The sequence below is a fragment of the Pleurodeles waltl genome, chromosome 4_2 (genome assembly GCF_031143425.1).
Source record: "Pleurodeles waltl isolate 20211129_DDA chromosome 4_2, aPleWal1.hap1.20221129, whole genome shotgun sequence".
NCBI classification, from domain to species: domain Eukaryota; kingdom Metazoa; phylum Chordata; class Amphibia; order Caudata; family Salamandridae; genus Pleurodeles; species Pleurodeles waltl.
The window spans coordinates 861,843,835-861,870,684 of NC_090443.1; the positions used below are offsets into that span (position 1 = coordinate 861,843,835).

The 26,850-nt window shown below is 45.9% G+C and overlaps 1 protein-coding gene across 2 annotated transcripts in view; it reads left to right on the forward strand.

Annotated features, from left to right (window-relative positions):
* The window catches only part of USP24 (ubiquitin specific peptidase 24), a 1,409,949-nt gene that overhangs the window by 293,706 nt on the left and 1,089,393 nt on the right, over positions 1–26,850 (forward strand). For both annotated transcript variants that reach the window (XM_069232604.1, XM_069232603.1), the window contains exons 21-22: positions 5,110–5,250; positions 5,358–5,411. In XM_069232604.1, coding sequence (XP_069088705.1) covers positions 5,110–5,250; positions 5,358–5,411 — 195 coding nt within the window. The remainder of the gene's footprint in view (positions 1–5,109; positions 5,251–5,357; positions 5,412–26,850) is intronic.

Consider the following 26,850-nt stretch of genomic DNA (forward strand, 5'->3'; position numbering starts at 1 on the left):
TAATGGTTTTAGCTTCAACATTGAATGGTACCAATACTTTAGCTTCACACATTTCTTTTTTTATGTTCTGAAAGGCCATTTCTTGTTCATCTTCCCATTGGAATTTTTGCCCCTTGCGTAAAAGTTTTCTTATACTTTCAGTCTTGTCGGCAAAGTTCTTTATGAATTTGGAGTAGTACTCGATGAGTCCCATGAATGATCTTAATTGTTCTTTGTCCGGGGGGGATGGAACTTTTACAATGGCCTCCAAAAGCCTCCTCATTGGTTTTACTCCTCGTTCTGAGAGGGTATATCCCAAATATTCAATTTCATTAACAATTTTTTTTAATTTTTCTCTTTTTAGCGTAAGATCTGCTCTCATAATCCTTTCCAATGCACACTCCAGTACTTGGTTGTGTTTTTCCAAGGTTTCCCCAAAAATTAAGATGTCATCATGAAAATACAACACGTTGTCAACCCCTTCAAACACATCACTCATTATTCTTTGAAACACACCTGCCGCAGAGGCCAACCCAAATGGCATCCTATTGAATTGAAAGACCCCATCCATAGTAATAAACGCTGTTAACTCTTTAGATTCTTCATGCAATCTAACCTGGTGAAATGCACTTCTAAGATCTAACTTGGAAAAATACTTTACACCCCTCAGAAGTAAAATTAATTTGTTAATATTGGGTATTGGGTAATTATCCACCACTATATTTTGGTTGAGTGACCTGAGGTCGACACAGAATCTCAAAGACCCATCGGGCTTGCTCGTGATAACCACTGGGGAGATCCAACTTGATGTCTCAATTCGTTCTATGATGCCCTCCTGTACCATATCACAAATCAATTTTTTAACTTCCTTTTTTTGCCTTAATAGGGACCTTCCTCAACTTATGCTGCACAGTGACCGCATCTTTCCTTAACATGATCTTGTGTGCATACCCTTTAAGTTCTCCTACTTTATTGGCAAAAACCTCTTTGTATTCCTCTAATTTGTTATCTAGGGTATTGTCTTGTAACATCATGACTCTATCATCTGCCCTGAGATCCAATCTTATGTGCAAATCATACTGGTGGTGCCAACCCAGAATTGGTGGACCACTAGTGGCCACATAGACCTTTCCCTCAATTTGTCTTTCACTAAACCCTATCTTAGCCAACATGTAACCAATTATCTCTCTTTTCACCCTGATACCCACCAGGATTGATATCTTTTGGTAAAAGACACACATTGGGCCATTCTTTAACGAATATGCTCTGGGGCACAATTGTGTATAAGGAACTGGAATCAATCATCAGTTGTACACTTCTCCCACGCTACATTAAATTTGCCGTCAACCTGGGCTGTCTATGTACATTGCTTTTCTCCTGACCAGTGTTCTCTATGGACAGAACCCTATCTATTTCTTCACCCTCCTCTATACAATCTTGATGTATGACACCTACCCTAGACTTTCCACCAGTCTTACACGTGCGTGCAAAATGCCCCTTTTTGCCGCATTTCATGCAGTCTTTACCCAAAGCCAAGCATGATTGTGAGTCTGTATTGTGAAACTTACTCCCACATCTTGTACACATTTTACCATAGGTTTTGTTCACATTGTTATTCTTAGTGCCATTTTTCAACATACGCACACCTTTCGTACTTGCCATAATGTCATTGCCTTCTTTTATAATACAATTTGTATTCGTATCAGAACTGTCATTGAACACCTTCTCTTTCTTTTCCATCTCCCTCATACAGTATTCAGATTGTTCAACGACTTTTGCTATATCAATGGCATCCTTCAAAGACGGATTCTTGGCTGCCCATAATCTGTCCTGCATTTTTTTGCTACGACACTGAACTATTAATTGATCACGTATCAATTCTTCAGTCATCACACCAAATTGGCATTTGGTGGATAACTCTCTCGGCCTTGTAACAAATTTGTCGATGCTCTCCTCTGATCTTTGTGGCTGAGTATAAAATGTATGTCTCGCCATGACAATGTTGATTTCTTTTGAAAATCTCTTTTCCAGTCTTTTCCTCACCTCCTTGTATACGTCCGTTTCCGGTTGGCCATCTTGTCCTAAGATTTGTGGTAAGTACTTAAATATGCGTTGACCCTCCTGTCCAAGAGTGCTTAAAAGGATGTTTTTTTTTTTTTTCGGTGGTCTCAAATCCTGGCCATCCAATGCCACCAAATAATTTTCAAAAATGTCAATTCATTCATCCCAAGGAATAGATGGATTCCATGGTTGTGCAAGAAACGGGGGAGGTGGCACTATAACTTGCGTAGTAGTGGCCATGGGTAAATTCACAATGTATCCTCAGATTTCAGACACCTAATGAACTGGTGTGGGTGTTGCTCCAAGGATAGAGTTACAACTTGTATTTCCTATTCCCAAGATGGCCACCACGTCATTTGATGTTTTTTTCACAGGCGGTGGGGGTTACTCCAACATTAGAATTGTTTTGACGCAGACCAGTGTTCAATGCACCTGAAATAATATAAACGTGACTTACGCGCGCTGGTGACAGTTATTGGGTTATTACCACGGATTAACCCGATCGTCACTTGAAGAAAGGATAACCATCTTCTATAAACAATCGCGGGTTCAACTCTCTGACGTCTTCATGCCTCCATGATATGGAGGCGGAGGTAGGCGCTCGTCGCCAATGTAAAGATGGTGCGATTCACGGCAGATCGTATCATATGTTTATTTATTCCATTTTGGTTCGCAGGCACGAAAACTACACTAATCCCTCGCCCACCTCCGGCCCTTCCTTCGTCCAGCTCCAACCGCCCTCCTCGAATGTAGAATTCCACAATACAACCATAAGGAAGGCAACTTTACATGCCAGAGGGAACTGACAAAATGGAGAGGGCTGTCACTGGCAGTCTCATTTGGGACACTGAAGGCAAAGCTGAACAAGCGGACTCTCTCCACTTCTGCAGGGACTGCTAGCAAACTCTTACCAACACTAACTTATGGCAGCAAACCCTACAAAGGTAGAGATGCAAAAACTCTGGACAGCATAGTCGAAAAGCCTTCAGAATAATCTTCAGCCTGCCAAAGTGCACGTCTCCCGCGCAGATTAGGCTGGAGTTTGGTCTGACAAAACAGGCCCTGGCACGGCAAGATCCTATCGTTATCTTCTGGGATAAAATAAGGAGGGCGCCACCTGGATCACGAAATCACTACCTGTGGCGGAGCTGCAACAGAAGGAGTCATCCCTTGCTGGCACCTACCTCAATGGCTCCCTGCTCAAGTCCGGGCTAACAGCTGTGGGAAACCCCTGTTAGCCACACTGTGGTAAAAATCAAAAGTAGTGTGGAAGACCATCAGGCTTCAATCCCTGGTGAAAGACAAGGCTGCCATCGTGGCCAGAGCTCATACCTGGACGGTGCTGCACACATATACCAAACTGACACCCCAGAAATATCTAAGCTCCGGTTTCTCAAGAGTGATGAAGAAAAATTTCTGAAACAGTCTCAGTCTGATTCCTTGGTCCCAGCACCTTCCACAATGGCTCAGAGTTAATACGAGGACCTGCAGATAATGCGGCATGGTTCCACAAAACATGGGACACATACTGTGCAGCTGCAGAGGTCTGTCGGAGGAAACGTGACTGTTGCTTAAAAAAAAAAAAAAAAAAAAGAAAAACAACAACTCTTCAATCAAAGGAGAATTTACTCCCAGAGGCAGGCTGTGATGGCTTCTTTCACCTCCGGTGGCCCCCATCTGATCTCCCGATTTGAAAAATGTATTGTGCAGGTCTCCATAAAGCAGCAATAGGTGGATAGCGGTGTGTCCTGATTTGAACTCTCAAGATCTTCAGCCACCCACAGCAGCTATATTCACAAGCTTTTGCATTGCTGTTGTCACACATGCGTGCATCATCTTGGCCTAGGCCAGTGGTTCCCAACCTTTTGACTTCTGTGGACCCCCATTTTATCAATACTGGAGCCCGGGGACCCCCACTGAATCATTATTGGAATCCGGGGACCCCCACTGAGTCATTACTGATAGTTGGAACCTAATATTATTGCATTTTCTGAGCAGTCACGGACCCCCAGGGGTCCCCGGCCCACAGGTTGGGAACCACCGGCCTAGGCTGTTGGAGCCCCCATCCTAAAGGTTTTGCACAAGCCACTTTACCCCCAAACCCTTTTTGTTGCTGCATTTCGGAACTCTAGGTAGCTGCACTATATGATGGACAGCTTTGTGAAGCCCCCTCACTATTTAAAATGCCTCAGGCCTACAAAGTCCCTTTCATCCTGGATGCAGGCACCAGCTTTAAACAAATACCACCGAGCCAGATGCGTTTAGTTTGCTAACGTTTTATATGTAACTTATTTTTAACTTTTTAGCTGGTATTACGTGATATGCTGTGTACTCTATGGTTTTATTTTTCGTGATATGCAATGGTTTTAATTAACTATGCAATAAAGTTTACTACCACTACATTCTACACATACAGAGGCTGTCTCCATAGCCTTTCTGGGTAATATCCCAATAGCTTGCATCTGTAAGGCATCTACCTGGTCCACACTATACACATTTACCGAACACTACTGTGTGGATGACCTAGCACACCAACAAGCTCAAGTGGACCAGGCTCTGTACTGTGCGGCATCTTCTGGCTAGCCACCTCTTAAGGGAGAACAGCTTTACATTTTATGCAGAGCGTGTGTATCTACAGCTACGCATGAGGCAAACTGAAAATGTTACCCTGTAAGCATCTGTTCATGGCATGTAGTGCTGTAGGGTCACATGCGCCCACCATCCTCCCCGGAAGCCTTTGATTGTTGTAGATGTCTTTTTGCTTTCACTTTCTTTTTTAATCTACTTTTACTTTTTCTTTGTGTTGAAGCGGTAAGGGCTAATCACACTTTCTTTCCAAAGTGAGCTTGATTTCTATATAAATCTGCTTATCTGTTAAAGTATTTGCTTGTAAGTTGTTGGCTGAAAATGGCCCTCACATGTAGTAGAACATGTTTACTTTGCCCTAGCAATGATTCCAAGCAAGTGTAACTCCAGTAAAGTGCAGTGTAATGAAGAAGAATGTAGCATTATGCCCATGAGATAAGATGTGACTTTTAACATATTTAATCTTCATTTTCTTGAACACAGCATGTAGAGAAAGTTGATTTAATTGGTATGGATTTCATCTGGAAAATTGCTGTTGAATCACCTGATGAAGAGATAGCAAACGAAGCCATTCAGCTGATCATCAACTATAGCTATATTAACCTTAATCCAAGGCTTAAAAAGGTAGAGTTATGACTGGATATGCTCACAGTTTTAAGAACACATTTTTTCAGAGAGTATTGTATGTTTATATCTGTTTCATTTAACATTTTGATGTTATCACTTTTAAGGATTCGGTCTTTTTACACAAGAAGTTTATCGCAGATTGCTACACAAGGCTTGAGGTGAGTGCACTCTAAAACAGTTTTTTTTTTCTCTTGTGGCTTGGCTGTGTGTTGCTCATGTTTATGATTGTGTGACTTGGCCCTTTTTGCAGGGTTATCTCCAAACTTTGTGCCTTCTTCCTCCTATTTGTTCTGACCTGTTTTTGCTGGGTTTATGATTTTGGGCACTTTACCACTGCTGACCAGTGCTAAAGTGCAAGTGCTCCCTGTGTAAATTGTATTGGTGATTGGCTTCTCCCTGTTTGGCATATTTGATTTACTAGGAAGTCCCTAGTAAAGTGCACTATGTGTGCCCAGGGCCTGTAAATCAAATGCTACTAGTGAGCCTGAAGCACTGATTGTGTCACTCAAATGAGTAGTCTTGTAAATATCTCTCAGATCTGCCACAGGAGTATCTGTGTACAGTTTTAAACTGCCATTTCGGCCTGACCGGTGCATCCACTTGTCAGGCCCAAATCGTCCCTCTTACTACATGTAAGGAACCCCTATAGTAGGCCCAAGGCAGCCCCATGGGCAGGGTGCAGTGTATTTAAAAGGTAGGACATTTACTGGTGTGTTTTCCATGCCCTGATAGTGAAATAATGCTAAATTTGGTTTTCACTAGTGCAAGGCCTATCTCTCATATAGGGTAACATGGGGATTGCCGTGGAATATCTTAAGTGCAATTTCCCATTGGGAGCAGTTTGCGATCTGGAGTTTGGGGTCTCTGAGCTCACAATTAAAAAAAAAAAACATCTTTTAGGTGAACATGGTTTTTGAATTGTAAATTTGAAAATGGCACTTCTATAAAGTGATCATTTTCTTGCTTAACCATTCTGTGTCTCTGCCTGTCTGCTGAATACATGTCTGGGTCAGAATGACAGTTGGGTTGTTTGTACATTCACTCTAGACAGTCACACAAAGGGAGCTGAGGTGTCCACTGCATATCGTGATGGTCCATCATCAGGCTGGTGGGTCTTCCTGAGCTAGAGTGGTGGGAGGAGCTGACATTTGCTCCTGAATAGGGCCTTGCGTGTTCTCACACAAAGCGGTCTCCAACCCCCTGGAGTGTGTCTGGGGTCAGGGCAGGGAAAAGCAGGGTCATGTGCACTACAAAGACTTCTCTTTGAAGTTTGCCTACTTCAAATACAGAATTGGGTGTAAGTACTGGACCTCTGACACCACTCACAAATACTTTACACATTGCCTCTGAGATAAGCCTGAATCCTTGAGCCAAAGGGGTGAGCAGGGGTTATTTTAGCTGTGTGACTCCCTTATCCTGACAAGTGTGAGGGTCCCTACTTGGACAGGATGCAAACCACTGCCAACTATAGACCCCATTTCTAAAACTGGTGATCAGTGGTGAGGACAGGACTTGTATTTGTAACATACGGTTATTGGTGTGCACTACTTCATATCGCAGACCATTACACCTTAATATTTTTTTCTCTTTTTGCTTCTCTTAAGTTTTGGCCACAATCATGTCTGTCTGGTGAGTCATCTGTGGTAGCTGCAGATTTGGTGTTTGAGCAGGAAAGGTTGGAAACCTATATGGTGCCTCAGCTCAAAAAGTTGTGCAGGAATTTCAAATGTCCTTCTAAAGGCCTCACTAGGGGGGAAGATCTGCAGATGGTGCTGAGGTCCTGTTTGGCAACCAAGTAGGCTGGTGAGCACACAGAGGATGGGAGTGGTGTTGTGGAGGAGGTGCAAAGTCTGCACCTGGGATGGCTGGAGGAACCAGCATTGCCTTTGGGGCGGGGGCTAACCTGCATGGTGGAAGAGCGCCCTCTAGAGCTGGTAGTAGTGTTTCCTTGCCAGGTCTGTCTCCAGAGGAGCTGAAGAATAGACGGAGAGCTAGGAAGCTCAGGTTGGAGCTGGTAAAGCGCAGGTTTAAGCAGGAGAGAGAGAAAGCTTTAGAGTAAATGAGACTGGCCTTTGAGGAGGAGAAAGTTCTTTTAGCTCATGAGCTCAGTCTGAAGGAGCTGGACTTTGAAAGCCAGGAGTGCTGAGTTCAGCTCAGATGGTGGCAGCGAAAGTACCATGCCCATTACTGAAGAAAAGTTCCACATACCCAGAGACTTGGTTTGTAAGGAGGGGTGGTGACATACACCAGTGGGGTCAGACATATGAGGTAGTTCCAGAGGTGTGGAGGGTCCCTGAGGAGGTTTGGGGCACTGGCATGGGGAGTCATATTTCTGGTGGTGGGAGGGACACACTACTGGCTCTAGAAGGGAGTGATAGGGAGAGGTGTAGTGGAAGCCTTGGTATGGGAGTATATCGTCACCCCAGAGAAGGTTAGATTGAGTTTCAGGGACAGTCATCACTGTCTAACCAGTTGGGGGATGATGTGGGTTACTTTTTCAAGGCACTGAATGAGCTGTACAGTTTGATTGCTGGCAAGCATATTTTCAATCATGGTTTTCCAGAGCTATGCCAACACCTGTTGGGAGTGTGAGTTCTCAGACCCCAGGTGCTTGCATTGGAGGAAGACCTCTAGGTGAGTGCCAGAGGGTTTGACGAGGCACTGGGGAGTAATCGTAGGAGAAGTGGCTCAGGTGTTGCCCATCAGTGAGGGGAAGGATTGCAGTACCTCAGACAGGTCCCAGTGAGGTGAGGTGGTGGGGAGGGGGGTGGTCCCATGTCCTTACCATGACTAGGGGGTGGGAGTGGGCAAAGGCCTTAGATGCCCCATCTCCTGCCCCAGTGCTTCAGTTGCTCTCAGAGGGGGCACAGTCAGGGGGGACCTGGTCTGTACCAAGAGACCATCCACTGATGGGAGTCCCATAATGGCAGAAGGTGGTTGAGGGGAGGGAAAGGTGTGTTGCACCTTCCTCTGTTCATGCAAGACTTGAGTCTTTTTCGAAGACACAGTCCTCCCAGGTTTCTGGAGGTTCGGCTGCTGGACGAGGCATCTTCTGGTGCAGAGTCCTTCGAGGAGTGCAGACAGGCCGGCGGGTTTGGTACCCCGTCAACTGCTACTGCTTCTACTTTTCTTTGGGTGCACCGCTTCTTTATCCTTTTCTTCTTATATCGTCAAAATCTTAGTTCTAGGGTTCAGGGGTACCACCAAAATACTCACTTTGGTGGCGTTACAGGGAGTGCCAGGTGGCAGCCAATGTGTTGCCCACCTTTACGATGACTACACCCTTTCAATAACCACTTCCACTGGGAAGTGGGCATATCCCTAACCCTAGTGTCCTAATTTCTTCCAAACCAAGATGGAGGAATTTAAAAAGTGGTGTCTTCTTCTGTCGTCCACCTTAGGGGTGGGACTGGCACGAAGTGGGCACACCTAATCTGCCTAATTTTCTTTCCTGTTCTGCTGCCAAACGTGTGGTCAGGACAGGGGTAGGTCATCTCTGCCATCTGGAGAGACCTGTATCGTATTACCTGGGTGGCTATGCCATTGAAGCTTTCCATCCAGGAATGTCCATCGTACCTGGGTGAAGTGCTAACACCCCCACCTAGTACAGGTGTTTGTCTCTGGCCCTCAGAGCACTGGCTTCCACCTTGGGGGTCAGAGTTGGGGCTAAAGTGGCTGAACTGGCCAGGACCAGTCAGTGAACACACCAGTAACTGGTAGGTTTTCAGGGGGCAACTCTCAAGGGCCCTCTGGGTGCAGGTATTGGCCAGAGCAAGGCCTGACCTTTTCAATTAAGTTCCAAACACTGTCTCGAAGATTCAGAGGCAAGAAAATAGTAGCCCTGAAGCGGAAACCAGAATTCCAATTCCAGGAAGCAAGAAGAGCAGCTGCAGCAGCTCCCGAAATCTGACCTCATCAACAGGAAGTATCAACAAATAGTGAGCATGTTTCCAGGGTGTGGCTGTTTTTATAACACTGCCACGCCCAAGATGGCCACCACCTTGGAAACCTGGGAAATGTAGTCTGTGTGCTCTTTGGGTTTCTATCAAAGAAGAGACCTCCCCGTGTCTTGTACCAAACATTGATGTTGCACGAGTGGACTTTCAACAATGATAAGCACACCGCATCCACCAATGCCCAGGTCCCGTACCCTCATGAGCTTTCTCACACAAGATCCGCTTCTGGTGATGCAACTTGGAGCACAGGGGCATGACCCTACTTGGTCTTATGACAAGAATAAGTGGTCTCACTGAAGTAGTTGGAGCAGGCCCTGGACCGCACACTATCCTAATTCTAACAGTACTTCCTCAGCCCCCCCCTCCTTGTTCCGCTCGCCTCCCAAGCGCGGTCTAGGGCCTGGCTTATCGGGATACATGAAGTGAAAGAGTTGAAACAAACGAGGCGCATGTATATGCCCCTCTGGCTCCCAGGAGTCATTCTCTGAGCCCTAGCCCTTCCAGTATACCAAGTACCAAAGAGCTGATCCCCTGTAGCAGTAGTCCAAAATTGACAGTACTTCGTATTCCCAGTGTCCTTGAACTGAAAGAGGAGCAGGACGTTCAGAACATTGGGACAAGGCAGGTTTCAGAAGGAAAGTGTGGAATACTGGATGTATATGCAACAATGGCGGAAGCTTCAGTTTATATGTAACTGCATTCACCTGACGAACCACTTCATAAGGGCCTATGAATAAATGGTGAAATACATTTCTGTGTTTAAAGATAAACGTTTTGTAGATAACCAAAGTTTGTCCTTATGATAATATATTGGGCCAGGTCAATGTTTTTTGTCATATTGTGTCTTATACTTAGCTTTTGCATGTTGTAAATGAGAATGTATTTGACTCATATGAGTCAACATATCTTTAACTGCTGGTGTTGTATGGATTGAGGTAGGAAGTGTCACTGGTAAAGTATTATTATGACAGCCATATAGACCAAAGAATGGGGAAGAACCTGTTGAGGAATGGTGAGAGTTATTATAAACTAATTCTGTTAGCCACAGGAGATCTAAGCAGGATGTAGGGCTATCTTCTGGATAACATTGCATGGATTATTTTAAATTCCGGTTTATCCTCTCCGTTTTACCGTGTGTGGGGATGGTAACTTGTCGATAGTGTGGAATCAATGTGTAAGGCCTTGCACCATGTTTGCCAAAAGCGTTCAGAACATTGGGTGCCTCAATCAGATAAAATAACTTTTGGTAATCCATGGAGACGAACTATATACCAGGGAATAAAAGTTGCGAATTTATCAGATGTTGGGAGACTTTTATATGCGATGAAATGGGCATATTTTGTGAGAATGTCCACTATTACTAAGATTACCATATGTTGTATTTTCAGGAAAGCCAGTTATAAAATCCATTGTGATGTGTTTCCAAGGGTATGTTGGGGGTAGGCAAAGGTTGCAGAAGGCCTTTTGGATTTACTGTGATCACTTTTAAATCTTGCACAGACTTCACATGATTGCAACATATTTATGAGTTATTTTTTAAAAGTGGGACACCAAAGTATCTTTTCATTATTTCAGTTGTCTTTTGTGCGCCTCGATGTCCTGCCAGTGGACTATGTAACAAATGAAAAGCGGTTTGTCTTAATACTAGAGTGGGTATAAATACTTGAGATTCATGTAAAGGTAGACCTTGCATAATAGACCTTTTGGTATCTTGTTTTAGCCAGCTAAGCCATTCTTTGATACGAAAATGGTTACAGACTATATAAAAAACAAATACTGTGCAGCTATTAAACTTAGGACTTTTGAAGATGTTACAATAGGCATTGGTTTCCCCTCACCATGTATGGCTGATGCATCTTGCCTGGATAAAGCATCTGCTTTTCGATTGTCCATTCCTGGCTTGAAAGTCACTATAAAGTCCAACTCTACAAAGAATATCATCTATCGTTATCGTCTAGGAGTTAAAACTTTTGTGGAGCTCATATATTGCAAATTTCTGTGATCAGAGGACACAGTTATTTTTATTGTGTGTCTTCCACCGAGTAATGCCAGTAATTCTTTTTCAGCAATTGTGTAGTTTTGCTCAGCTTCGTTAAGTTTCCTTGACATATAAGCCACTGGATGCAGTTGACCTGTTTTCTTGATGGTTTTGAGAAAGAATAGGTCCTATAGCGGCCGTTCTGTATTTGGATTGGCTAAAATAGGGGCTGATGTAAAAGCTTCTTTTAAGTTCAGAAAAGCTGTGTCTGCTTCTTAGGACCAATCAAAATCTACTTTTTTTCTTAACTTAGTATTGGGATCTACCTTTGAGAAAATAGGTTGCCAAATTGATGAATGGATGTTTTTTAAAATTTGCAAACTTTTGTATATCGCACAGATTTTGGCGTGGGTCATTCAGCTACTGCTTGGATCTTTCTTTCTGCCATTTGCATGCCAGTGGGTGCTAAGATTACGCCCAAGAGTTCTACTTGCTTAGTATGGAATTTACATTTACTTAACTTGCAGTACAAGCGATGTGTTCTTAGGGCTTGCAGTACCTTTTTTTTTACATGTTCCTCATGGATAGTTTTGGATTCTGAATATATTAAGATGTCATCAATGTAGATAATAACGAACAAGTGTAAATACTCTCTTAAGACATTGTTTAGGAAATACTGGAATGCTGCTGGGGCATTACACAGACCGAATGGCATTACCAAATAATCAAACAAACCATAATGAGTTTTGAAGGCCGTTTTCCAATCCTCGCCTTCTCGTATGCAAACTAAATGGTAAGCACCACGTAAGTCGAGCTTGGTGTAGATTACCGCAGATTTTACTTGATATAATATCGGGATCAGTAGTAAATGGTACTTATTCTTGATCGTAATTTTATTTAAAGCTCTATAGTCAATGCAAGTTCGACGTTTGCCATTCGCTAGAGGCGAAGAACAAAGGAGACGCCACCGGGGGGTGTGATGGCGTGATAAACCCATTAGCTAAGTATTGATGTAGATATTCCCGCAGGTGTTTGTTTTCTTTTTCTGATAATGCGAAAAGTGTAGAATTGGGAATATTAGCACCGGGCAAAAAATCAATTTGGCAGTCATTCGAGCTATGAGGTGGTAAAGTAATTGCTGCTTTTTCACTAAAAACATCCACATATGAAAGAAACTGTTTATGTAATTCTATCTCTTTTTCGGCTGCAGTAGCTGTATACAACTGAGAGTCTCCTCCCCTACTTTTTTCTGAATGTGGACATTATTCTTGACAATATAAAGAGTGGAATCGCAAAGTTTGTGCCTGCCAATCTATCAGTGGATTATGTAAAACTAGCCAAGGCATCCCTAGAATTATACCGTATTGAGGAGCTTGAATCACATCAAAATGAATACATTCAACCTGTTTTGTTTTTGTAACGTCTTCACAATTTGTATTTGAGCTGTTTGCAGGATTACACGGACCACAGCTAATACACCACCGTCCACTGCGTATACAATTTCAAGGACCTTTTTTCTGTTCATGGTAATCGTAGTTGTTGGGCAGGGCCTCAAAATTTCCTGTTGCCCCTGAATCCACTAAAACTTGGATAACCTGGTTATTTCTTTGAATCATAATTGTGCCAAAAGTCTAAAATGTGCTATATGATGATTGGCACAGGAATGCACAGAAGGGATTGTCAGTTTACCCAGGAGATCCCCTTCTTTGATTCTTGGGCTCTTTAGTTTTCCTCAGTTTTCTCTAGGATTGACACCTTTTTCTTTAAGATGACACTGGGGTCCAACTTTTTCTTCGGTTTTACCCGACATTCTTTGACGAAATGACCTTTTTGACTGCAATATAAACATTGCCCATTTTGACAACGTGTTTCTTTTTCCTCTTTGGTTAAGGGTTGATGAATGGTGCCAATCTCCATATGTTATATAGTAGAATCCAACGCAAAATTTGGGTTTTTGGTCTATTCGGACGCAGATTGTTTTTCTCTGATCGTTTTTCTATCACCTTTCCTTTTCTAAAGTCTTTGCTGTAATCGTAAAGTTAAGTTAATCAAGTATATACAAGAGGTAGCTTGTGGATCTGTTTGTGCAAGGATGTTCTTTAATTCTTCTTTTAGTCCCTTATAAAGTAAAGCTGATCTTTTTTGTTCAGGCCAAGAAGTTTCAACCACTATCCACTTGAAAGCGCTAGATACGCTATCAAGTCTTTATTTCCTCTGCCTTTATCCTAATAATTCTCTGCCTGCGGACATGGTGACTGAACGCCTAACAAAGGCCATCTCAAATTCCTCCACAAAGCGTCACTGGTTATATAAGGGAGGGTTATCGAGACGCACCAAGGGAACTGCTCGAGCAGCTGCATCCCTTGTCAAATATGAAATTAGGAATGCGATTCTCGATTGTGGATCCGGAAAGGCACTAGGATGGCACGTAAAATGCAACTCAACTTGGATAAGGAAAATCTGCTCCTCTCTTGCATCTCCCGAGAATCTGTCAGGGGCTGCGTAAGGACATTTTACCGCCATGTTTTACAAGTGGAGGAGACATAGCTCCTGTTTCACAGGTTGTTTCAGCCACCTTAATTTGTAACTGAGCCACCTTGATTACTAAATCGGCTGTAGCATTCTTAGATTTCGCCAAATCCCTCTACATTTGTTTGATCACCTGCATAAGTTCATCCAAGGTGGCCATCTTTGTAAGCTCTTGTGCAGAAAGGGAGGAGATTAATTTGTGGGCTCACTATTCTGTCAGCAGTCGCATTTCCCCTGGATCTGCATGATGCTCAACAAGAGGCCCACCTCCAGGCATCACCAACTCAGAGGGCCATTAAAGCACAGAGTCTGGAGTTGCCAGGTGAGGGGAAGGGTTTGGAAAAGGTATTGTGAGGAAGGAGACCTGGAAAATAAAACAACCAAACACAAAAAGAACACTCTACTCGCAAGAGTCAAGACAAATCTGCTTATGTGCAACTGTAGCATACTACTTTGACCTTGGGTTTAATTCACTCAAGATTAATACTGATGAGAGATCAGAAAATATTTCGTAATTAGCAACAGGCTCATTGTTTCTCTCGTGACATTGCATGCCAATCACTTAATATTACTCACAAACAACCACCCTGTAGCGTTAAGGGAAAAAACAGGAATTGGATAGTGCAGAATCTATTTGACACTCTTAGATTCAGAGTAGTCATGCGAGTTGGGAGCGAATTACATATATGTTCCCCAGATTAATCAACAATAAAAGACACGTGCAAACGATTGTCCAAAAGTATATTGCTTTTCTTGAGAAATGTCTGTTACAAACATAGGTAAATTCACAATTTGGAATTACCTTTCTGTCATCCTGACTTGTGGCCTTTAATAAAGATACAATACCTCCCTCCTCCTGCTACGCTTACTGCCAGGGCAAGGCCTGCCCTTTCAAGTTCCACAGGCTGTCTTGAAGATTCAAATGTTGCCAGAATTCCGATTTCATTGAACAAGAAGAAAATCTGCAGCCGCTCCCGAAATCCAATCTTGTTACTAGGAAAAGTCAACTAATAGTGAGCACGTTTCCAGGGTATGGCTGGCTTTTATAACCCATGCTAGCCACCACCATGGAAACCTCGGAAATGTAGCCTGTGCTCTTTGGGTTTCTGTAAAAGAAGACACAACCCCATCACAGTGTCTTGTACCGAACATTGATGTAACACGATTGGACTTTCAACAACAATGACTAGCATAACGCATCCACAAATGCCCAGGTCTGCAGCCTCATGAGCTTTCTGACACAGGTTCCGCTTGATGCGACTTGGAGCATGGGGACATAACCCTAGTGTTTCTTATGACAGAAATAAGAGTTCTCACTGAAGTGGTTGGGGCGGGCCCTAGACTGCGCACTATCCCAGTCTAAACACTTATGATTTTGTCACCCTTTACTAGGCCCAGGTATCACCTTCTAGTGAAGTGTAGGCAGTGTCTAGGAAGCTAGGGCTCTCTAGAGGTAGCTGTGGGTGAGCAGCCAAGACTTATCTAGGTGACACGCAAAGCTTATGCAATACCACTATAGTCACCCGGGCTGGACTGTTCCCATGAGGAACAGGGTCAAGACTGATTTGCATATGGCTGGGTTCAAACTGGGGTGGCATGGTGAGCAAAATAATGGATGGATTAAACCCAGATCTGTGACTGGGGGTGAATGTTTGATTGGTTCCGCATTCCGTCCATCCAGTTACGCTATCCCACAGCGTTTGTGTTTTGCATTGTTTTTGCCGCCCTAAGTGCGCCGGGTATGCCCAGACGTGGGTCCCGGGCTCACTGTGCCACTGGATTCAAGCTAGCCTGGCTGATGAGGGGTGAAACCCTGAAACTGGTCCCAGGATGCTTGTTTCCGGTCCAGGGAGAACCTGGCCTGGCAGTTCGGGCTGGACTGTTCCCATGAGGAACAGGGTCAAGACTGATTTGCATATGGCTGGGTTCAAACTGGGGTGGCATGGTGAGCAAAATAATGGATGGATTAAACCCAGATCTGTGACTGGGGGTGAATGTTTGATTGGTTCCGCATTCCGTCCATCCAGTTACGCTATCCCACAGCGTTTGTGTTTTGCATTATTAAATTTTCATTGCAGATCATGTTACAATAATTTTGTGTTTATACTGGTAGGATTCGATTGATCAGCTACAACGTTTACATTCAAACAAAAATAACATAACTTAGGTCTTGTTGCATCACTCAGTATATTTGTCTGCGCTGGCTGTTTACTGGGTCTTGCAGTGTAGTACTTGGTTTGTCGCCCCTTTAACTACTTGGTTGCATTGTTCCCTGCTGTTTCATGCTCTGTTTGCGGCGGTGGGGGAGGCCGGACTGATGTCTTTTTTGGTGTGTGATGTAGCTATACTTATTGTTCGTGTTCTGATTTTTTACTGATCACGTGATTTCCGCTGTGGAGACCAGTGATTTGTGGTTGTGGGTGCACTCTCAGCCAGTGTGATATGGCTTGTCTGGTTTGTTATGTTATGTTAGAGATAGTCGAGAACTATCTAACTTATCTCTGGTACTGTATCGTTGTCCAGTTCATGGTGGTCTCTCATCATTCTTAGCCTCTAATTTGGTTACTAATGTTTCCCAGGTTTCGCATCCTGTGTGTGGTTGGCCCTCCCCTGCTAATTTTCGTAATACCTGGTATTCTATACGGGTCCAGCGCAGTGTCAGTGCGCGCCAAGTTTTCAAATCTGGTGCTCTGGGCTTCCAGTTCATGGCTATCAATCTTTTGTACATCACGAACGCTAGGTCTGCAAACTTGTGTAGGTAACTGTTTCTTTTCTCTCGGTCTCAGACCTAACAGACAGGATTTAGGGTCCACTGCTAATACATGACCCGTCAATCCTGAAACTTCTTGTACCACTCCACTCCACTCCACTCCACTCCACTCCCTATACACCTGGGCACACTCCCAGACCATATGGTAAAAGTGTGCCAGTGGGGCATTACATAGAGGGCAGGCTGGGTCCGATCCAGTAAACATGCGTTTAATCCTTGCTGGTGATAGGTATGTTTGGTGCGTGTAGTTGAACTCAGTGTAGCGGAATCTAGGATTTCTCAATACCCCCGAGTATGGTATAGTACTTTCGACCATTCCTCTTGTGATATCGGGTCTGGCAGTACTGTATTCGATCTTTCTCTTACATTCTCCAAATTAGGTTCAGGGGATTTATTCAGAATTTTATATAAGTTTGTTACTACTTTTATTTGGTTATCATATTGCAGCATATGATGTAGTGTGGGGGAGATCTCTGGTTCTTGGTACCAGTCGCCCATGTCTTTTTGATTAAGTGACATATAGCATAATAAGCTATAAATTGCCCTGAATTAACTGCTGTGAGGGCCTGTATGGATTCAAATGTCATTAATCTCCCCTCTTCAAAGCAGTCTCCTAACATCAGTATACCTGCCTCCGTCCAGGCCGTGAGTGCGTTCTAGCCGCGTTAGCCCATCCAGGAATAGTCCCAGGGGAATGAATAGGGGCATAGCCTGTGACCTTTTTGTATGTATCTCTTCCAACATGCGTGTGCCACTGCCATTAACAGATTATCAGGTGCCCTTTTCGCTGTTTTGTTTGTTAGCCATGTGACCAGTGGTTCTCCATGTAATCGCGCCAACACCCATGTGTATTCTGCCATTGTGGGTCTATGTATCCAGTTCAGTATCCACTGTAACTGTGCAGCAGCGTAGTAGAGTTCGAAGTTGGGGGGGCCCAGACCTCCCTCGTTGATTGGGCGCTGCAGTGTGGTAAGTGCGACACGTTCTCTGTCCCCTCCCCATATGAGCTGCAGTAGGACTGAGTTAAAATCCCGGAAGAAGCTTTTGGGGACTTTGACTTGCAATGCCGAGAAATAATATAACAGCTGAGGCAGTAACAGCATGTTCGCCACCGCCTCCCTGCCTAGAGGTGATAATGGCAATTTACACCAGAAACGCAGCGACCCTTTCATAGAGCTTAGTGCGCGCCCCATGGTCCCATCTCTAAGATCCTCGGTTCTGTGGTAAATGTGGACCCCCAGATATTTGAATGTATCAAAACACCACTTTAGGCGTCCTGTGGGGGCAGTTTCTTTTCTCATCGTGGACCACATGATTTTTCCCAGTTTACTACCATGCCTGATATCTCCCCATATTCAGTCAAAAGTGAGATCACTGAGGGTATCACCTCACTTCCTTTCCGCACATATATTAGGGTGTCATCTGCATATAATGATATAACATGGTGCAGCCCACTTCTGATGATTACCCATCTATCTTTCATTGCACGTATTCGAGTCACTAATGGTTCCATCGCTATAGCAAACAGTATGGGAGAAAGGGGGCATCCCTGCCTGGTGCCTCTGGTGATCGGGAAGCTATTGGATAGAACCCCTCCTGTTTTGACCCTGGCTTGTGGATTGGCGTACAGTGTCTGTACCCATTGTATGTAGTTAGGGCCAATTCCCATACTCTGCATAGTGGCAAACAGATAGACCCAACCTAGTGTATTGAATGCCTTCTCAATATCTAATGATAATACCACTTCATCATGCGCATCCGGAGGGGTATCTCCCATGACGCTCCGCAATCTGCGGATGTTTAGAAAAGTATTGCGTTTTGGAATAAATCCGTTTTGGTCGTCATGTATCAAGGTGTGTATAATGGGAGCTATCCTGTTAGCCAGTATTTTACCTAGGATTTTGCAATCAAGATTTAGAACCGAGAGTGGTCTATAAGATTTAACGTCTGTGGGATCACGACCTTGCTTAGGGAGAACCACTATCATTGCCTCTCTCTGTGTTGGGGGCAATAGCTTGCAGGTCCATGCCTCCTCGAACACTTTCAGCAAGTGAGGTTTTAAGTATTTTGAATAAGTGGAGTAGTATTCTATTTGGAGGCCATCTATTCTTGGCGCTTTGTTCCTAGGCATCTGCGCTAGAGCTAAGTCCAATTCCTCTATTCTTAAAGGAGCCTTCAGCGTCTCCCTGTCTGTGATTCTGCAAGAAAGGATTCAAGTTGTTGGGCAGTGTATACTGTGTGTTTGGTATAGAGGTTCGTGTAATATTCCTTAAACGCCCCATTAATCTCTTCTTGCGTGGTGGCCATTTTGCCTCCATCCAGCCTTATGGTCCCTATGGGGGACGGCTGACGGTTCTCACGAAGGAGCCATGCCAGCAGCCTACCCGATCTGTCTCCCTCTGTTTGTAAGCGCATCAGATTATATTTGTGATCGTGTCGGCGGAGACGTGTATCCGCTTCAGTATATTTTGTACGCGCCTCTTTTAGTGTTGCGTATGGTGTCTCATTTTGTGCCACTGCAATTTCCAATATTCTTAGTTCCTTTTCCAATTTGCTGACCTCTGCGTGGAGGGTGTGTCTCACTCCCCAGGTGGTTGAGATACAATGTCCTCTAACTACAGCCTTGTGCGCATCCCACTCTACCGCTCTTGTGTCTGTGGAGTCCTTATTGAGTACGGTCTCACTTTTGTGTTCAATCCTTCCACGAACGCCTGATACTGGAGAGCCTCCACCTGCCTTCACCAGATAGGGATTGCTGAGTGTCTCCTGCCCCAATTCAGGGTTAGTCTAAGCGGCGAGTGATCCGACAGTGTCTTGGCCAGGTATTCTGTCCTTTTAATCAGTGGACATATGTCAAGGGTTCCCCATATTATATCTATTCTGGTGTGTACTTTGTGGGGTATTGAGTAGAATGAGTATTCCCTCTGCTGTGGGTGTCTCATGCGCCATACATCATAAAGTCTCATGTCTCCCGCCCATGTAAGCAATGGGCCCCTGGCGCTTCTATTTGTCGATCCACTCGGGTGTGTGTTTGACCTGTCCAATACTACATCTGGTGTGCCATTGATGTCACCACCCCAGACGGCCGGGGCTTCGGGGTTTACCATTAATGCTGGAGTAAGTGTGCCCAGGAACTCAGCTATCGCACTGTTGGGGGCATAGATCCCGATTATTGATAATTGTCTCCCATCTAATTGCCCCTCTGTTACCACGTATCTGACCCCTTGATCTATCCTATGCAAGGTTTGGATATATGGGACGCCACCTGCTATCCACACCAATACTCCTCTAGCAAAAGCTGAGTATGTTGTGCCTATAATCTGTCCTCCCCATTTCCCACGCAACTCCTGTAAGTCAGACTCCAGTAGGTGTATTTCTTGTAGAATGGCGATATGAACTCCCTGACGTCTGAGGCGGGCATATACCCAAGATCTTTTCCTTGGTGCACCCAGTCCCCTCACATTCCACGTGACTATTTCATATTCATGTGTGGTATGATTTCAATTTTGAGCCATGTAGCATTATGTGGTATACCTACATGTGACGCACTCCAGATTTCAATACCCGTCCGGATCCCCACTATCACTACCAAATATATAATTAAGACTAACAGCTGCAGCAATGTTTCTTGTGTTCGGACTTGACCTATAATATACAACTTAACTGTCTCTCCCGCTCCAACTAATTCTCTCGCACTACTAAAAACTCCTAATAAGCTACACAACACACTACTACTTAAGAAAACCTGTATCCATGTGAATACCTTTAGGGGAGCTATTTTGACAACCGGATGTGGCTCTTATACGGGGCTCACATCCTTCCACAGACGTGGTCTGTGTATACGTATGGGCGCTCCTGGAGTGTTAGCCTCTCCCACACCACATGTACAATGTCATTAACCATTGTTAACAAGAAAAAGATAAATTGTTCAAAAGATACTCATAGGTGACAGCTACGTCCTCTGTGTGGTTTTCCTCACAGTTGTCCTTTGCCGCCCTTCTACTTATTACTCAGTTCGGGTAGAGTTGCAGTCTGGCAGCTTGCATTTACAGTGCATCTGCAGATCTGGGGGTGAGCTTCAGACTCTTGAACACCTCTGTTATCGTGGAGTCTGAGCTGATCGAGTCGGAATCTGTATTGTCGATGGGAACCGCCTGTAGTGCCTCAAAATTATTTTGTGTGTGTAGGGATGTTTCTTTCAGCACCTTTGCCCTTTCTTCTGCTGCCTGTTTTACAGTGGGTTGTCGTTTGGATTGTTTCCTGGTGTGCTTACGCGATGAAGAGGAAAGCCATTCCTCTCCCTCGCCCGTGCCCTCTTGGGATTGTGCCAGCCCTTTGGCGTGCAACCACATCCAGGCGTCTTCTGGGGAGGTGAATATCTGGGCACGATCATCTTTTATCACTCTTAATTTAGCAGGGAACATTAGGGCGTATTTAATATTATGCTCGCGAAGGCGTTGTTTGATTTTCGCATAGGAGTTGCGTTGTCTCTGTACCTCTTGGGTAAAGTCTGGGTAGGCATTAACAACTGAGTCCTCGTGTCGGAATGGGCCTTTGCTACGGAACTGCTGTAATATTGTATTGTGTTCTCTATAGTTCAAGAATCTTGCTATCAGTGGTCTAGGTGGTTGGCCTGGAGCCGGTGGCCTCCCCGGGACTCTGTGGGCCCTTTCCACAGAGAAGAACTTTGATGGGGCCCCATTTAGCACTTCTTTAATTAGCCATTGCTCCAAGAATATTTCCGTGCTCTGCTCTGCCAATTTCTCAGTGAACCCTAGGAAGCGTACATTATTGCGCCGGGATCTGCCTTCTGCTTCTTCAGCACGCCGCATAGGACTTTCACCTCTGCATCTAGTCTTTGAATTTGTTTTTGATTGTCCGTAGCCGTGGGGTTCAACTCATTTAAAACTTCTTCTGCTGACTTCACTCTCTCTGCTAGGTTGCGGCGGTCCACTCTTAGTAGGTTCAGGTCTTGTGATACTGTGTCTATTCTGTTTTCTAAAGAGGATTTAGTGTCCATGATCGCCTGCAATACTTTTTCAAATTGTGTAGAGTGGGCTTGGAGTGCGCTTTCTAATGACTGTAAGGTTGGTATTAACTGTTGATCACTTGGTGCCGGTCCAGGTGTGTTTCGTTCTTGGCCTTTCGCGGATTTGGATTTCCCGGCCATGACGCGTTTATGTTGTTCAGCTTTCGTGGTTCAGGGCGGTGTGGCTATGCGTTGCTTGGACGTCGGATTCCACTATTAGTACGCACCTGCTTCACAATATGTGATTCCTCACTGTGGCGCAGCCCAAGGCCGTCTGCGCTGCCCCATGAACACGTTGGGCAGCAGCGGCGCGGGTTACAAGCAAATAAATATTTAGCACTGCCGCCAATGAATAAGTGTCCTGGGTCATGAGTAATCGACTTCCCCCGGGTTGTTCAGCCACTGCATGTGGGATGGTGTTTTGGGCGACCTGTGTTTCCCCAGCTGACCCGCCCTATGCACTATTCTTCCACGCAATCTTGACCGCAGGCGGGGACAAAGGGGACGGAGAGAATTAATTAAAGGAAGAGGGGGGTGGGCCCCGATCTCCCCTGACTGCCCAGCTTAGATCATATGGGGCTATTGCCCCCGCTGACGGGGGGAAGAAGAATTCCGATGTGGGCAGTGTGGGGGTTATTGTCTCTCAGCTTTGTAAGCGTCACTGCCGGACCCAGGCGTATATTTTCTGGCACGGAGCGGCTCCTCTATGCACGCGCCGTGCCTAAATCACCTCTTTTACCCCAGCTGCTCCCCCGGCACGAAGATAGATGTGGAGGAGTAGCGCACGCCTCCGGTCCTCGGGGCGCGATCCTCTCCACAGCAACTCCTCGCTCGGAGAGACGCCCCGTTGGGGGGGAAATGAGGGGAGCGCGGCGACCGCTGTTGTTTGAGGGGGAGAGGCCGTAGGCAGTTCTGGCTCTCCCCGCTGAGAACCCCTCCGACCCGCTTACCTCAGCTCGCGCCGGTGTCTCCTGGTTGGCCCAGTAGATGGCCTCCAGTGCCGTCCTCACCTCCGCGGCCCCCGGGAACTACTGGAGGCCGTGGCTGCTGGCTCACACAAGCCCCTCGCCCGTCCCCGTCCGCTGCAGCTCCACTTGCGGCACTGCTCGGCTTGTCAACGGCACGTTGACTTCACTGGCAGTTTTGCTATACTTCTCGGGCATCGAACATCGCTCCAGGAGCGCCCGTTAGGATATTTTTCGTGAGCCCGAGTCGTAGCCCACGCTTTAGGCATCCGTCGCGACCACCATTTTGGCTATCTCATAGTCACCCATTACCCTATCACACATGAAAGAACCACACAGTGTTACTAAAATAAAGGTACTTTATTATAGTAACACAATACTAGAATACTTATAAGAGGTCCCCCTGACTGGAGGTAAGTACACACTAATTATATACTCAATAGCAATCAGTAAGAAGCATAAAACAACAAGCATTGGCAAAAGTATTAGAAAATAGTGAGGGCCCAAGGGGAGGGCCAGACCATATACTAAGAAAGTGTAATACGAGATACAGTGCCCCACCCAAGGATTAGGAATTGTTAGAAGGGGAGGTGGAGGAATTAGGAACCCCAAGAGGTGAGTATTATAATGATGCCCAGCGACCAGGAGAGCAGAGGTAAGTACCTGATTTTCCCCACAACTAACAGGAGGGGCTTGGGGAAAGGATTGTGAAGGACCCAGACCAGACTGGAGGAACCCACAGGTGGATTCGGGCAGAAGAGGACCTGCAAAGGGAGGGGACCAAGTCCAGTTCGTGATGGAGTGTCCGGTGGTGCCAGGAGCCACTACCCACCATTATGTGGATGCAGGACAAGGCCAACGGGGGAAGAAGACCACCAACTGTACAGTGCAGCAGATGAAGAGGAGTCCCTGAAGTGATACAGGTGGTGTCTCACATCGGCTGACGGATTGCAGTGGGTCAATGGTGTCGGAGAACCACCAACAAGCCTTGGCAAATGCAAAATATGAAAAAAGCTGAGTGGCAAGGCTGAAGAGGACCAGCAAAACCCAGGGGATTTGACCCAAGGAGGGGAGACCCAGGTGATCCTCAGCAGTCTGGAGAGTCACCTGAAGCACTCGTATCCCCCACAGGCAACCCACTGGCAGCAGGCACAGTAAGTCACAGTGAGGCCAAGTCTGCACATCTGAAGAGGAGTCCAACGTCGCTGGAGCAGCAGAGAGGAGACTGTGCTTAGTAGGAAGAAGTGCTGGGGGCCGGGGCTACACAGAGCATGAAGGATCTCTTGGAGCAGGAGCAAACAATCCTTGGTAGCTGGAAGAGTCACAGTGCAGTGCACAGGGGTACTGTCCTGCAAGGAGAGACAGGGGCTTACTATCTACCAAGTTGGACATCTGGCAGAGAGGACCAAGGGGATGACTCCAGACCACCACCTGTGATGCAGGATCCACACAGTTTTGGAGGAGAGCATATCCACATAGCTGGTTGTTTTTTGCAGTTGGTGCATGCAGATGCAGGTGAGTGACTCCAAGGGGGATTCCTTCTTCTTCTTGCAGGCTGTAGTCTTGTTGACCTCCGAGAATGCACAGCCGGGGAAATGCTGCAGTTGCAGGAAGGAGCCGGAGGAGCTATTTTGCAAAGTGGAGTTGTCACTGAAGTTGCAGATTGTTGGTTCCTGAAGAGTCCAGTTGCGGTTCCAGTGCCAGAAGATGAAGTAAATGATGCAGAGGTGTCCTGGTGGAATCTAGCATGTAAAATCTGAGGACCCACCCAAGAGGGAGACCCTAAATAACTCTGGAAGGGAGATTGGACACCTAGCAAGGTGGCCATGAATCAGGAGGGGGGTGTGACGTCACTGCCTGACCTGGCCAGTCAGATGCTCCCTGGGGCCTCTGTCTATCTTGGGTTAAGATGGCAGAATCAAGCGGCCACCTGGATGAGCTCTGGGCACCACCCCTGGGGTGTTGATGAGCAGGGGAGTAGTCACTCCCCTTTCCTTTATCCAGTTTCACACCAGATCAGGCACTGGGGTCCCTGGACTGGTGCAAACTGGTTTATGCAAAGAGGTAGTGACCTGTGTCCAGAACACAGGTAAAATGGCTTCCCCGCACTTAAAAAGTCCAGTGAAATGGAACTGGAGTTAGTAGGAGCACCTCTGCTCATACAAGGGGGCCCTCACACCGGTACCTGCACCCTGCAAATCTGGTCTAGGAGGGCCTACCATAGGGGGTGACTTTCAGTGACCTATGGTAAAAGGGTGCATGCATGGGCTCCCATGGGTGGCATTAGACATGCTGCAGCCCATTGGGAACCCCTGGTGCCCCATGCTCCGGGTACCTAAGTACCATATACTAGTTACTTAAATGGGGGCACCGGTATGTCAATTGTGGGGTATCCAAAGTCCTAAGCAAACAAATTTAGAGTGAGAGAGCACAATCACTGAGGTCCTGGTTAACAGGATCCCAGTGAAAACAGTCCAAGTATACTGCTAGCAGTTAAAAAGTGGGGATAGCCATGTGGAAAAGAGTGACTTTACTACATTTGATACCAAACATCCCTATCTTCAGTGGAGCCATCATGTAGCTGCAGTACTCTCTGTCCTACACAGATATGTAAAATGGCTTCCCTGCTCACTCATGCAGATATGCTCTCATGCCATATAACGCACCTTGCCTTTTGGCTGTAAGGCCTGCTAGAGAGGTGACTTACATATATTGCATGCAGTGTTAGGGTCATGGCACACAGGCTGTATGCCATGTCGTATTTTCACTGTTGTCTGCACCAAGACATGCAGCCTGCAATGGCAGCCTGTTGTGTGTTTGGTGAGGAGTCCCTTAGAGTGGCATAATTCGTGCTGCAGCACTTTAGGACCCTCTTTAGTACCCCAGGCCCTGGCTACCATGAGTATAATTAACTAGGGACTTACAGTGGGTGCTAAAGGTTTTGCCAATGTGGAAACTGTGGCTGTTTTGGGGGAAAGAGATCTGGCAATGGAGACCTGGTTAGCAGGAACCTAATGCACTTGAAGCCAGGCAGAAAGTGTGTTGGTGGGAGGCGGGTGGTGACCATGTTAAAAGAGGCATTTTCCTACAGTAGAGATATGGAGGTTGAGGTCTCAATTCACAATTTAAAAATACATCTTTTGGTGAAGTTGTTTTTTTAATTCTAAGTTTGAAAATGCCACTTTTTAGAAAGTGGGCATTATCTTGCTTAACCATTTTGTGTCTGTCTGTTGAATACACATCTGTGTCAGGACGACAGATGGGCTGTTTGTGCATTCACTCTGGACAGTCACACAAATGAAGCTGAGGTGCTCTGCATATCCTGATGCCCATCACCAGGCTGTTGTATCTTCCTGAGCTACAGTGATTCGAGGCGCTGAGACTTGCACCTGAAGAGGGCTGTATCTGTCATCACAGAAAGCAGTCTCCGACCCCCTGGAGTGTGTCTGGGGCCAGGGCAGGAAAAGGCAGGGTCTTGTGCACTTTGAAGACTTCTATTTGACATTTGTCTACTTCTAAGACAGAAATGGGTATAAGTACTGTTCCTCTTACACCACAGAGTTAGAACACTTCTGGACTGAGGACATTGTGGGACATTGTGCCAACAAGAAGAGATGGATGATATAGGAGGGACTTTCACTCTGCCTATTGCTTTGTTGTAGTGGCCTGCTGCTTCTGTCCTGGGAGTGAAAGGACTGGGCTTTGCTTTCTACATCCTGCTTTCCAAGGTTCTCCAAAGGCTAGAACTGAGCCTGCGTCCTGTTAAGAAGTCTCAGGGGCCATTAAAGACTTCACCTGCCTGTGCCTGAGCTCTCTTGCTGAGATATCTGACTTGCCAAGTGTTGCTTTAATGAAGTTCCTGTGCCCTTGGGAGTGAATTCTGGTGTAACTAGGAAGAAACAAGTGCATCAACGTCCCGTCGTCTGACTCAGCGCTGCTGCCTACACCGGAGCTGTATTCCCTGCTGAGAGCAATGACCGCGCAGTCTACTGGAGGCCCGCTGCCGCCTCAGTGCCTTTGAAGTCCTGCCACAGCATGAGTGCAGTGACTTGTCAACAACGTCCATGGCCCCAACTCTGGCACAGCAGCTGTGGCCCCTGATATGATTGCAACACCGTGAAGTCAACGGCGCACATCTTGACCTACTGGATCCATCAACCCCCACCTTGTTGTAAGAAACTGACGCCTAGGCACCATTGCCGCATCACCTCCCCTGCAAACGTAAGGAACCATTGTCTCACCTCCCCTGCCTAGCAGTAAGAAACCGACGCCTCACCTCCCCGGTCCCAGTGAGGAACCAACGCTGCACCGGCCTCTGCTATGCCTCACCTTCCCCACTCCGTGCAGTCTTTGTTTCCTCATTGTTTTCC